Below are 13,504 nucleotides of genomic sequence, written 5' to 3'. Positions count from 1 at the left end.
CAAGTTCTCACTTCCTCATCCCACAGCGATTATCTCCAGTTCAATCCTTCCACAGCAAACTCTGAAGAATATGCAACAAATGTTTCAGGACCATTTGACAGCAAGAGACTTCACCAGCCGTTTTAAAAGAGAAAAAAAAGGAAAAGATTTTACATACCTAACTTTATGTAATGACACAAATGCTTTGAAATCATTACATGTTCCTTATTCAAGAACACTTAACTATTTAACAAGCGCAAACTGGTTCAGCTTTTGAATATCATGCACTAAGTACATACTTTGATATGTCTACTTCCTTCACTTACCCTAATTTACATAGTTATTTAAAAAATTATTTTGTACCAAAAAACAGGAAAAACACTGTAGATAGCACTTAAGTGAAAAAAGGAATTTGACAAGTATTTGTCTCAAGGCAGTTTCAAGCTGTTTCTTAGACTAGCTGAAATGCAAATTTCAAGTCTATCAGTAATGATGTATTACACAGATTTCTATCTGTATATGTACGCTACATCTGAATTAAAAACCAAACCACTGAACAAGTTTTTGAAACCAAGAATCATGGCTGTGTTCATTACACATTCTGTTTTCAAGGAGCAGTAGTTTGATGGATCATATTTTTTACATAAGCATCCTCTCAGCAGCACATCACTTCAACACAAAATATGCCTCATTCAGCAATCAGTACTTGCACAAATCCTGAACCAGACCCTTGGAAACCACCCACCTTCTCTTCAGCTCCTTCAATGACTTTTTCCTCTCTCTCTCCTCCAAATAACAGCTGAAGGAAGACCTAAGCAATTTCAAGTACTTTCATCCATAAAACAGAAGGTGCTCTAAGAAGCTGAAAAATATAATGCTTCGTTAGTATTACCATTCTGAAAAGTAATTACAAGTTTAAGACCTCTGCCTTGTTTTTGAAACAAGCTTAGATACAGGATCACAACATAACAAATTTTAAAAGTAACTTATTGAAGACTGACAGTAAGCTTTCACTACCCTGATGCCTTTGAAAGCCTTCCCCATCCACACTGTACAGTGACCCTAACAGTAATTATTTTAGCATCAACCAAAAGAAAAAGTGTAAATGTGCTTCCACAATAAACACTGTTCCAATTTCTTACATATTACTGCTTCATAGAAAAATAGAAGATAATACAGCTGCTGAGTACCCCATGCAGTATACTGCCAAAAGTTAAATAAGTGATTTTCTATTTTCATACAATAACATGGTTAATGCCCCTGAGGATCCTTAGACAGTACCTACTTCTGGCCACTGTTTTAAAGACACATCCTGATTTACATCCATTATATTATTTACAAACTGAGATAACTACAAAATGTATTTTACATCAGTAAAATAATATAACAAACTGAAACTTCAGCAGATACCAACAATGTTAACATGAGTCAATACAACTACTTAATTGAAGAGAGATTCAGCGATAAGAACACACATGGTTAACTGGAAGTAATAGAGGTGATGCAAAAACGTCAAGACTAAATCTTCAGATTAAATCTAGAGATTTTACCAAGTAACATTCAGAGTCATGCCCCAGATAAGCTCACTAACTCCAAACCTCAGTAAGATAAGATAACCTTTCAGCAAGTGGCAGTGCTGTCATACGGTGGATGGGAGGAACAGTCCCTGCAATCAGAATGTGCTGGACAAGAAATCTTGCATACTTTGCTCCTTGAGAACATCTGACACTTCATAACTTGTAACAGGCCACAGCAAACTGACTACAAAAGACACAGTGTAAAGAGCATTGTCTTTCTTCATCTAGTGAAATCCTTTTTTTTTTTTTTTTTCCTTTTTTGATGAGATACAGCTGTGAATACTGTTTCTCACTCATACTTCCTCAGTAAAATGTTGGCAGCCACCCTGAAGCATTAAACAGCACAAATATTCTACAGCTGGGTTGATGCCAAAGACTCAGCTGCCTCTGCACTGAGAATATCTTGAAACTGTCTGAACAGACATAGCTTTTTCTCTTCTGGCTTTCCTCAACAGCTTTTTTCCAGACATGTCATTACACAAGAAGCTCCTAACTATCCCAGAACACTGTGTGAGGCAAACAACAGGCAGGAAAAAGCTGATGCTGACCATACTCCCCAGACAGTGCCCACTACCAAAGATGCAGTTTCAGCAGTCAGCTTTCTAACTTGGAATAACTTTTCTCATGCTGCCAGTTAATGCCATTACTCCCATTTCTAATACCCATGCTACATTTCTCAAAGTGAAACGCTCAACATGATCCCAATGCAAGAACGCGCATCATGCTTCAATTACTTGCTAGTGTTATAAAGATAATTTAAGCCATACCCTTTCTTTTTTTCCATAAGAGTTCAAAGCTGCTCCATGAAAGATTCTACATTAGTTCTGGAGCTGCCCAGTCTTCCTAAATTGTGACAACACAATTAAGCATTATAATAAATGTGATCAGAAAAACTTGTATACTGTTAGTCCCCCCCATAGAGCCTCTCCTTCTTTCCATCAGCTGTATAAAATCAGCTTTCTTGGAATATTCCACTTTTGCTCAAAAGAAGTAGAATGACATACCACTCTTGAATATATGAACAAAACAAACAGCTTGAAGAATTAGCCTTAAATTTATTTTAATTATATTTTTACAACTATCAGATAGAGAAGTCCACAGAAAATAGATCAATTGCATAGGATAATTAAATGCTGACGTTTCTGAGCATAATTCCACACGCTAAATTAAGCTTCAGGAGAGCTTCACATCTTGATGTACTCCTACATGTATTGTTATATAAAGCTATATTTTACCCAATAGTGACAAATATGAAAAATATTCAAACCTGAAAACCTACTGAATAACAGTTCATTACTACCATGAAGGAGAACAACATATCACCCCAAAACTGCCAGGTACCGCAACAGCTAGCTGCTTAGGGGCCTGCACCTGGGAAGTGTGAACACCTAGAGGCTGGAAAGAGCAAAACCATCAGTCTCAAGAATCTCAGAGTCATGGAATAGAATCATAGAATCCTTAGATTTGGAAGAACGCGTTCTCAGAAAGCAAATCCTTTGTAGAAAGCTTTCTCCTGAGACCTGGTTCATTTATATCCAACATTTAGTCCAGATTAATCCAATTTCCACTCTCTTAAAGGTGCAGGATTTCTGACTTCCATAACTTCCAATAACTCCCATGTCCAGCAACAGGTCATTTTAAAACACTCCTACCTTTACTTATGCCTGGATTGCAAGAGCTACTGACCATCATGAAAACTTTGACAACCTAAACACACTTTCATTAATTGATTCTAATATTAGGATGTTAATTTGGATTTGTTGCAAACAAAAATAATTACGCATGCTGGTATTTTGTCCCAACCAGTATTTCTGTTAATTTCCTGTCAAAGTTCTACTTAGAAGTCAGATTTGTGGGAAAGAAGAGGTAGGTCAGCCCACTGCGTAACAAGTTCTACCCACTTACTCTGTTTAAGTACCAATATAAATTAGTTTAGACAAATTAATTAAAAATTACTATATATTATATTATTATATTTCAAAACTTCAGACATTTTCTCAGAGGTAACGTGTGCTATGTAATATCAAGTATATTCTGTTCAAGAAGTGTTTAGATGAGGTGCTAAGGGATTTGATTTAGTAGTTGGGTAGGGATAGTGATAGGAGGATGGTTGGACTAAATGATCTTGTAGGTGCTTTCCAACCTTATGAACCTATGAACATATCAGGTCCAAGAGCACGTGGACAAAAAGAGGCTGAAAAAAGGAAACTACTACTTCATTGATTAAATACAGTAAGTGGCATTGGGCTAACAAAATATTCACATCTCTAAAAGGTGGCAAAGCTCATATGGTACAAGTGCTTCAGTCTCCCCTCAGATTATTAGAGAAGCCAGCAGATAAAGGCCTTGTTCCCCCCAAGAAAGTATAAACTGATCTGGTATCTGGCATAAGAAGGTGAAAGGAGACACTCAGTCAGCAACTAATGAAAATCTGGAAGTCGAGTTGCAGTAAGGCGGTGGAAATCACTTCTGAGGTGGAGTACAAACAGGACTGTCACACTTGCTTTATCTTCTCGCTGTCCCGTTCCTGAAAGTCATGTTCTTTGCCTTGAAATTCCAACTCCTTCTTCCCCTCTTCTAACCAAGAAATCTATAGAGTGAAATTTATTTATTTACAACACCAAAATAAGAACAGAAATGGTGCTTATACTTATCCAGTCTATGTCTAAAGCTCCCTTTCTAGAAGGGTGGCCAGAAGCAGATGATTCAAGCAACAAAAGAAGCACCACTCAGTATGTGCTGCTCTATAAATCATTCCTAGCATCTAGTCATCTTGAAGCTGGCAGCTGAACTCTACCTCAAAGTTCCTAACTGATTTAGTCTAATTAATATTTTAGCCTACTTATACTTTTTTGCTGCAAAATATAATGTTCCACTTCAGATCCACAATTTAATTACACATTGTTTGAGAAGCTACTTTAGTTTTCATCAAGTAGCAGATTTAATTCACTGGGTGGCCTAATTCTTGTATTAAGAAAAATAGCTCTCTTGCATACTATTCATTATTTCTGTATGCTTTGCAGATTATTTGTAGACCTCTATCACCTCTCCCTTTATTATTCTGTTTTCCAGTCTAACGATCTCCATCTTCCCAGCACTGAGAATCTTCCACTCCTCTCATTCACTTTCTCACCATCTACAAAACCTTTGCTGTGCTGGGGTGATTACACTAATGCAAACTGTAAAAAAATTTGGATATGCCATTGACATACTTAATGAACTAACAATTACATTCTTCTTTGCAAACAATTCCTAACAGCTTCCTTTAAGAACTAATTAGCCACATATAATTTTCTTTTTTTTTTTTTTTTAACCACTTTGCAGTTTCTTTAGAAGCTTCTTGAGTTTGTTACCTTCAGCAGTACACTTTGTACAACACTGGGCCTTTTCTGCTTCTCTGCAGTGAAAACAACAAAAAATTCAGTTTCTACCTACCCACTGTTCCTGATCAAGCAAGACTTAAACTGATCACACCAGCCAGAAAGGAATATACATCAACAATAAAAACCTAAGTTGCAAAAATGCATGGTGCAGCATTTCACTGCGTACTGGCACTTCCAGCTTTCATAGTACCAACCAAAATTCATAAAATGCATACAGCACTACAGGAGTGTCAAGTAATCCAAAACAGAGATGCACCTTTCCTATGAACCACGGTTAACCCTTTTTGTAAGGGCCATCTTTCACCCAGTCTGAGCCTACACCACGTGCAGGGAACAAATTCAGCCAAGCAGGTCAAGAGTTTGACTGGAACAGCAGATAAATGTGTAGGAATGCATAGGAAAAGTGGATCACCATGCAGAATCCCAGAATAAACTACATTCCCAAATTCCTGTTGTACTCTTAGAAAGAGATGTTTGATTTGCTCATCTGAGCATTCCCTACTTTTGCTTTAAAGTTTGAATCACATCACATAATCAGTCCTTCAAGGAAAGGATTATAAATGGACTAATCTTAAATCTAACATTATACAGTATGCACTTGCTGAAATATATAAAAAACAATTTAAAGTAATTCAGTGTACACCAGCTACAAGCTTTTCACTTACAAAATACATAAAACTAAAATTACATTGATAAAAAGAGTTTTCTCATGAAGAGATAAACGTTATTCAGCTGTTTCCAAACAACCAATAAAATTCTGATTCCTCTTCACCTCTGGAAGTAACTTTTCACAGTCAAAATATTAAATAATTTTGAAAGTATATGAAGTTTTCCAAGAGTCTGTATGCTCTGCCACAGACTTACTAGTTTTTATGGCGTTATATACTGTAATAAAAATAACATGTACTGCCTGACAAGGAACTCACTTGTACACTGCACTGTACTAAGCAACTCATTAGGTATCCAGTTGGCATGTCTTGCTTTCCCTTAATTGTAGATCAGTCACCAGAAATTAGGTCAGTGGGACCAGGGGCTAAATCTACTGCAAGAAACAACATACTGTTTATTCCAAAAAAATACAGGTATTCCTATGTAATAAATCAGTAGCTTCCACTGAGGCCTATATTTTAATGAGATTATTGGAAAATTTGCCTCCAAAGTTCATGAGCAGAAACACAGTAGTACAACAGTGCAATCCTCTTTGCACATCTAGTAATTAAAAGAGTTAACACAGAACTTCTGTTCCAAGACAGACTATATTTTCCATTGCAAAGTAATATAAACACACATCTCAGCTGAAAAGGTGGAGTCAGCACCATATCCTGAGATGCAGAGTCCAAGGCATAAGGAAAATAAATGTTCTTGGTGCTCTCTTTACAAGTATACATTCTTTTTTAGGCTCTCTCTTCAGAAAAATAAGTCTGCACACACTCTACAGGGCTCTTTACCCATCACCAGAAAATAACATATAATTAAAGCAGCATTACCTACCTTAGGTACCACTTCACTTATTATGTTGGGAACTTCATCTTTCAGAAGTTTAATATATACTTGACATACTGAAGCAAACTTAAAAGGCAAGCAGTACAGATTTGCAGGACATTTTACAATGGATGACTCTTTAACAACAGCTATTTGAGCAATACATGTATATATTACTATTTTAAGTACATTATGTTACTATTTTATTTGAAAAACAACTTTACTTCATATTTGAAGGTAAAACAATAAAAATAGATTGTGGAAATGAAGACTGATGTCTGTCTTCATCAACTATTATCTTCAAAGGCCCAAGAAAGCTGTGGAAAAATACAGACTAAATAGGTAGTATCTCACAAACCAGAAGTTTTGCAGCTCTGAAAGAACAATAGCCTCCTAAGCTTTCTTGAAACAGAGAGGTGCTTCGATAGGTTAAATGAGTCTAGAATTCATCCTATAAGCTCAGATTTGTTTTTGTCCTAGAATAGGTAGCTCTGTGACACAAGGTGATTGCAACAGTGGCAACCAGTTTGTTATAGAATGTGACTTAATCACCAGTGTATTTTAGTCAGAAATATACAATAAATCAACTAAGTATCAACTGAAGGCTTGGTTCCTTGGTCATACTTGTATTAAATGGCTTTAACACCTACTAATAATATAAGGATAGATGCATCTTAAGATAAAAGCAGCAGCAGAACATTTGAACACACAGACATCTTGGTTATTTATTCGAAGTACATGAACTTAACTGAATATTTCTGCAGCATTATTTCCTTTTTCACTACACCTCATGTTCCTCAGAAGTTCACTCATTTCCTTTCCCTTCATACCCCCCTTCCCAACGCAATTAGGTCAAGGCATAATTCCAGAGGACCTCATAATCAGCCCACTGCTTGTCAGATCACATTTCAGTCTGTCTTTGGCTCGCACCTGGCAGCACTGCAAGAATAACAAATGTTTATTGCCATTCCACTGAATATGCCTCGGGGGATACAGGCGAACACTGAGGAGTAACAGAGTTTCAGAGGCACCTCATATTCGGGCTGCCAAACCTAAAAGCAGTTTACAATTGCACTCTTTCAACTGACGAAGTAGTAAAACACCTAATAACTGAAAGCCCTGTGATAAAACTTCCGATATATAGTAGAAAGTAAGAAATGAAACCATAAAAATAAAATTACTCTTATGGAAACTTTCTTCTTTTTGGAGCTCCACTGGCACAGAAGGTGTGTGAGCATCCAACTACAGCCAACAACTCACTTTAAGAAAGCTCAAGTTATTAAAATTAACAGTTTTGATTCAACTCGCCAGCAGCAAGGAATCACAGGACTGTGTCCTTTTGAAACTACTTTTATGCCTCTTGAAACAAGAGATACTCATCCAAGAAGCAGGGCTGAAGACAATAAATTTCTGCTGTCTGGTTAGCATTATCAGTAAGCAGCACTGCAGAAACTGCCTAAACCACTCAATGCCTGTTTTAATGCCTTATGTGTTAGCCATAAATGAAAATACAATTCAGAAAAAAAAAAAGTTTGATGCCACAGTAAACAAAAAAAATCCAGAAAATGCCATTGGAAATAATGACGTTTCTGTTTGCCTTCAAACGTTTTTCTCAATTTCAGCTGAAGTAAGTTGCTTTGTGCCTTGGCAGCCAGCAATAAGCTTTTGTTTTGCTAAAGAGTTGCAAGTAGTTTAGGAGACGAAGTGATAACTAGTAAGTGAATCACAGAGATCAATAAAACAAATGAAGAAATAAATCGGCTTCCAGTCAGCAGCGCCACAACACCTCCAGGCTACCCCTGGGAGCTACCCCAGCGGGGCCTGGAGCCCTACAACCAGCAGTAGAGCAGAGCTGCGCTCACACCACAGCTGGGTCCGGCGGACAAACAACTCTCGGGGCAGCCGTTCACCCGCAGGAGCAGTGCCCCAGCCCCGCGGCACGGCGCCGGGCCCGCACGGGCCTAGCGGGACGGGGAGGCGCGGCCGCACCACTTACCAGCCCGACTCCGACAGCGCCGCCCTCGCCCTGTCGGCCATGGCGCCTCCCGCCGCCGCTCACCGCGCTCTGAGAGTAGGGAGCCCGGTGCTCGGAGGAGAGAAGCGGACACCCAGCCGCTCGTCTCCCCCACCCCGCTGCCCGACACCAGGCACCCGGCCCGGCCAGCTCTCCGGCGCAGGGAAGGGGCGGAGGCGGCGCACGCAGAGACGAACAATGCCCGCGACCGACGCCAGCCCCGTTCCCTCCCCCCGTGTGGCTGTGGCGTAGAGGAGGGAGTCCGCCCGCCTGGAAGCCGCTGCCGCCATGATGGAGAAGGGAAGGGCTGAGGGCGGGGGAGAAAGTGCTGTGAGCTGTGCCGTGCCGAGGTGCTTCTCCTCGTGAGTGCGGCCTCGGGTTATCCCAGGCCCGGAGCCTCTCGGTCAGAGCAGCCAGGCGAAGTGAGGCATCTTTACTCACAGAATGGCCTGGGTTGAAAGGGACCAGAATCGTAGGGGTTGGAAGGGACCTCTAGAGATCATCGAGTCCAACTCCCCTGCCAAAGCAGCTCCCTACACCAGGTCACACAGGTAGGCGTCCAGGTGGGTCTTGAATGTCTCCAAAGAAAGAGACTCCACAACTCCCCTGGGCAGCCTGTGTCAGTGCTCCCTCACTCTCACATTCAGCACATTCATGAAGAACCTCCTATGCTACGGTTTCTGTCCATTCCCCCTTGTCCTGTGTCCACGCACTGCTGAAAAGAGTTTGGCCTCACCACTTTGCCCCCCACACCTCAGATATTTATAAACCTGGATCAGGTCCCCTCTCAGTCTTCTTTTCTCAAGGCTAAACAGACCCAGTTCACTCAGCCTTTCCTCATAGGGGAGATCCTCCAGGCCCTTCACCATCTTTGTGGCCCTCCACTGGACTCTTTCCAAGAGATCCTCATCTTTTTTGGTACTGGGGAGCCCAGAACTGGACATAGTACTCCAGATGAGGCCTCACCAGGGCAGAGGGGAAGGATCACCTCCCTTGACCTGCTGGCCACACTCTTTTTAATGCACCCCAGAATGCCAGTTAATAATGATCATCTAGTTTCACCCCCCCCCCCAAAAAAAAAAAAAAAAAAAAAAAACAATTAAAACCAATCTCTCTTGTTAAAACCAATCCCCTCCTGTTTACACACTCCCTTCAAGTACTGGAAGAACACAATGAGCTCTCCCCGGAGCCTTCTCTAAACTGAACAAGCCTAGTTCCCTCAACCTTTCCTCATGCTTCAGCCCTCTGATCATCTTAGTGTCCCTCCTCTGGACCTGCTCCATGTCCTTCCTGTACTGGGGCCCCCAGGCCTGGACACAGTGCTCCAGATGGGGCCTCACAAGAGCTGAGTAGAAGGGGACAATCACCTCCCTCTCCATGCTGGCCACCCCTTTTTTAATGCAGCCCAGAACAGGTCACAGTTGGCCTTCCAGGCTACAAGCATGCACTGCCGGCTCATGTCCAGCTTCTTGTCCACTAGGACCCCCAAGTCCTTCTCCTCCATGCTGCTCTCAAGGAGATCTTCCACCAGTTTGTATAAATACCTGGGGTTGCCCCAACCCAAGTGCAGTACCCTGCACTTGTCCTTATTGAACCTCATTAGGTTTTCATGAGCCCGCTTCTCCAACTTGTCCAGGTCCCTCTGGATGGCTTCCCCTCCTTCCAGTGTATTGACTGCACCACTCGGCTTGGTATCATCCACAAACTTGCTGAGGGTGCATTTGATGCCATTGTCTATGTCATTGATGAAGATGTTGAAGAGCACCAGCCACAAGACCGAGCCCTGAAGGACACCACTTGTGACCAGCCTCATCCTCAATGGGGGCTTCAACCAAGAAATGATGGTGCTGGCCAACAACCTGCTTTTTCTCTAGAAGGAATCATAGAATCACAAGGTTGGAAGGGACCTGCAAGATCCACCTGTCCAAGAGAACAGTATAAATATATATAAATGAAAGTAATAGCATTGCTAGTGATGTTATGTGGGAAAAGAGCTCCTTCCAGGTCCTCAGGCTGGGTGTTGGGGGTGAAAAGCTCTTGGAGTGATGACTTAAAATTGTATTTCTCTGTTCATGTCTCTTTTCATACTCAGCTCTAAAATGGTGTGTTTTAAAATGAGCATGGTGTCCTACAAACTGTCTTTTTAACACTAATTGGTTCTTTTTAAATGTGACATGTGCATCAGTACATGTTAGAGGCTGACCTGCTGGAGAGGAGCTCTGCAAAGAAAGACCTGGGTGTGCTGGTAGACTACAGGTGGGCCATGAGCCGTCACTGTGTCCTTGTGGCCAAAAAGGACAATGATATCCCAGGGTGTGTTTAAGGAGTATAGCCAGCAGATTGAGGCCTTGCCTTGGCTAGGACACAGCTAGAATACTGTGTCCAGTTCTAGCTCCCACAGTTAAAAAAAAATATATGAAAACAGGGATCTCTTAGAAAGAGTCCAGCAGAGATTAACAATATGGTCCTGGAGCACCTCCAGTGTGAGGAAAGGATGAGACATCCAGGACTCTTTGGTCTGAAGATTGAGAGGGGTTCTCATAACTGCCTGTAAATCTCTGAAGTGTCAAGTTGATGGGGGTGGACTTTTTCTGATGGCAAGAAACAATAGAACAAGGGGCAATGGCCAGAAACACGAACACAGGAAGTTCCATACTGTCACAAGGATGAACTTATTTACTGTTAAGGGTGATGGACCATTGGAACAGGCTGCCCAGAGAGTTTGAGGAATTTCCTTCTCTGGAGATACTAATGACACATCTGGACACCTCCCTGTGCAGCCTACTCTAGGGAACCTGCTTTAGCAGAAGGGTTGGATTTGATGAACTCTAGAGATCCCTTCCAACTCCTAAAATTCTGTGATATGTTACTGCTGTTAAAGGTATCTAGTTACCTCAGTTGTAACTATCTGAGTTACTTCAGTAACTGCCAACAAGTGAACGCTGTTTTCTCCTTTCCTGTGTGCTGTAGAATTCAAAGAAATAACCAAAATTTCAACACGAGCAGCTCATGAGCTAAGAGAGGGCCAACCCTAGTCTTCATGCTTGAGGATTCTTCCTGCAGGTGAGTGCAGCTACCTCCAAAAAGACACTGAAGTTAACATTAGTCAGTCATATCAAGGAAATTCTGAGGCCAGTCAGTGCCAAATGCTAGTTCTTTGGTACTATACAGAGGTTTGAAAACCTAGCTGCAAGCTCTGATGCACATCATGGGTCACTCTCATCCTTTGGATGTTTTAATTTTCATCTCCAACTCAAAGCTTGCTATTTATTTATTTTTTTTTTTATCCACCTGAAAGCCTGGCTTTGCTGTACTTACTAAAAATCACTCAGAAGTATTTCTTCTGACTTTCTGTGACTTCTGCTGTACTGACCAACACCTCTTTCTTTCACTCATGCTACTGAATTTTCTTATGTATCTTACAGATAAACACTCTTGAACAAAAGTTTTGTCACCAATGCATATGGTGTCCTGCACAGCTGCTGTTTTTCAAGGAGTTACAATTTTTTTCATCAATTGCAACAAGTTTGACACAGAAGGAAATAAAACTTGCATTGTTCGGATGAATCTGAGCAATTTATTACATTGAACATGTAATAACTCTTGAAGATTTTCTGCTCTGGAATATTGACAGGAAGAATATTCTATAGCCCTCAAATAATCAGTCTCTACTTAGAGTGACACATGCTGGCTCTTCCTGCAAAATCTTCAAAATTCACTTTTTATGAAAGTATGTTGTACATAGCAATCACCTTCAGAGTTTTCAGTAAGCTGAGCCGACCCAACCAGCCATATTGTTTGTGCATTGAATAACCATATGACTTCTGGGGATTTTTAAGGGTTGTGCAGCCCTCTATCATGGCAAGACTACAGATGAACATGAGCTTTCAAAGGAATAATACCAAGAAGAGCTAATAAGAGCTAAAATAATACACCTGTACCACAGTTATTAAACTAAAATCCTAAAGTGAGAGATTCACTCTGAAATATTAGTGGCTGGGTCATACCCTTCATTTCAGTAGTGTTGCACATTGCACAGTAGCAGCTGCTGATATGGAAAAGCACCAGTAGATAGGTTGAATTGTAGAGCCAGTTCATTCACTTATGCAAAGTAAATGGAAATAAAAGAACCTTTCATTTAGAGTCTGACCTTGCTGCACATTACATGATCAAGAAAAGACTGTAAACATTGTTGTAGCTCAAAAAGAAGTGCCAATTAGAAAAGGATGGAGCATGACCTAGCTTTCAATACTGTTTCTCACAGTACCTTTCTGAACAAAATGTCCAGCTTACAGCTAGACAAAAACATAATGTGGTGGGTGAGCAATTGGCTCAAAGGTTGACAGGCCAGGCTCAAAGTTTTATAGTAAATGGGGTTATATCAGGCTGGTAGCAAGTCAGTAGTGGGGTTCTTCAGGACTCCATTTCAGTGATAGTTCTCTTTGACATTTTCATACACAATCTGTATGCAGGACTCGAAGGCATACTAGGTAAGTAAGTTGGCAAATAAGTTAGGAGAATCTGTTCACTCTCTCAGGGAAAGCTGGGCCTTGCAGAGAAATCTTGACAAATTAGAGGGCTGAGGAATCACCAACCACATCACCTTGAGCACTCTGGGCACTGCATGTATAAGAAGGACATAAAAGCATATTAGAGAGCATCCAAAGGAGGGCTATGAAAATGGTGAGAGAGATGGAGGATAATATTATGAGGAACAGCTGTGGTCCTTTGGACTGTTCAGCCCAGGGAAGAGAGAGACCTCAAGGAGGCTGCAGCTCCTCATGAGGAGGGAACAGAGGCAGTGCTGAGCTCTGCTCTCTGGTGACACCGACAGAACTCGAAGCAACAGCATGGAGCTGCATCAGGGGAGGGTCAGTTTGGAGATTAGGAAAAGATCCTTCCCCATAGGGTGGTTGGGCAGTGGAACAGGCTCCCCATGGCAGTGGTCACAGCACCAAGCCTGACAGAGTTCAAGAAGCATTTGGACAACTCTCTGAGACATAGGGTTTGAAATCTGGGTGGATTTCAGGACTTGGACTCAACAATCTTTAATGGGTCCCTTTCGACTC

At 41.2% G+C, this 13,504-nt stretch overlaps 1 protein-coding gene across 1 annotated transcript in view; it reads right to left on the bottom strand.

The window, feature by feature from the left end:
• The window catches only part of TDRD3 (tudor domain containing 3), a 93,972-nt gene extending 85,358 nt beyond the window's left edge, over window positions 1-8,614 (bottom strand). The window contains exon 1 of the mRNA XM_065744008.1: window positions 8,418-8,614. Coding sequence (XP_065600080.1) covers window positions 8,418-8,458 — 41 coding nt within the window. The 5' untranslated portion in view covers window positions 8,459-8,614. The remainder of the gene's footprint in view (window positions 1-8,417) is intronic.
• Between the last annotated feature and the right edge of the window lie 4,890 nt (window positions 8,615-13,504).

This window comes from Cyrtonyx montezumae, unplaced genomic scaffold (genome assembly GCF_038088225.1).
Source record: "Cyrtonyx montezumae isolate F1298 unplaced genomic scaffold, pur_monq_1.0 scaffold_3, whole genome shotgun sequence".
NCBI classification, from domain to species: Eukaryota; Metazoa; Chordata; class Aves; order Galliformes; family Odontophoridae; genus Cyrtonyx; species Cyrtonyx montezumae.
Note: the sequence above shows the minus strand (reverse complement) of the source record. Positions and strands in the feature narration are given on the sequence as shown.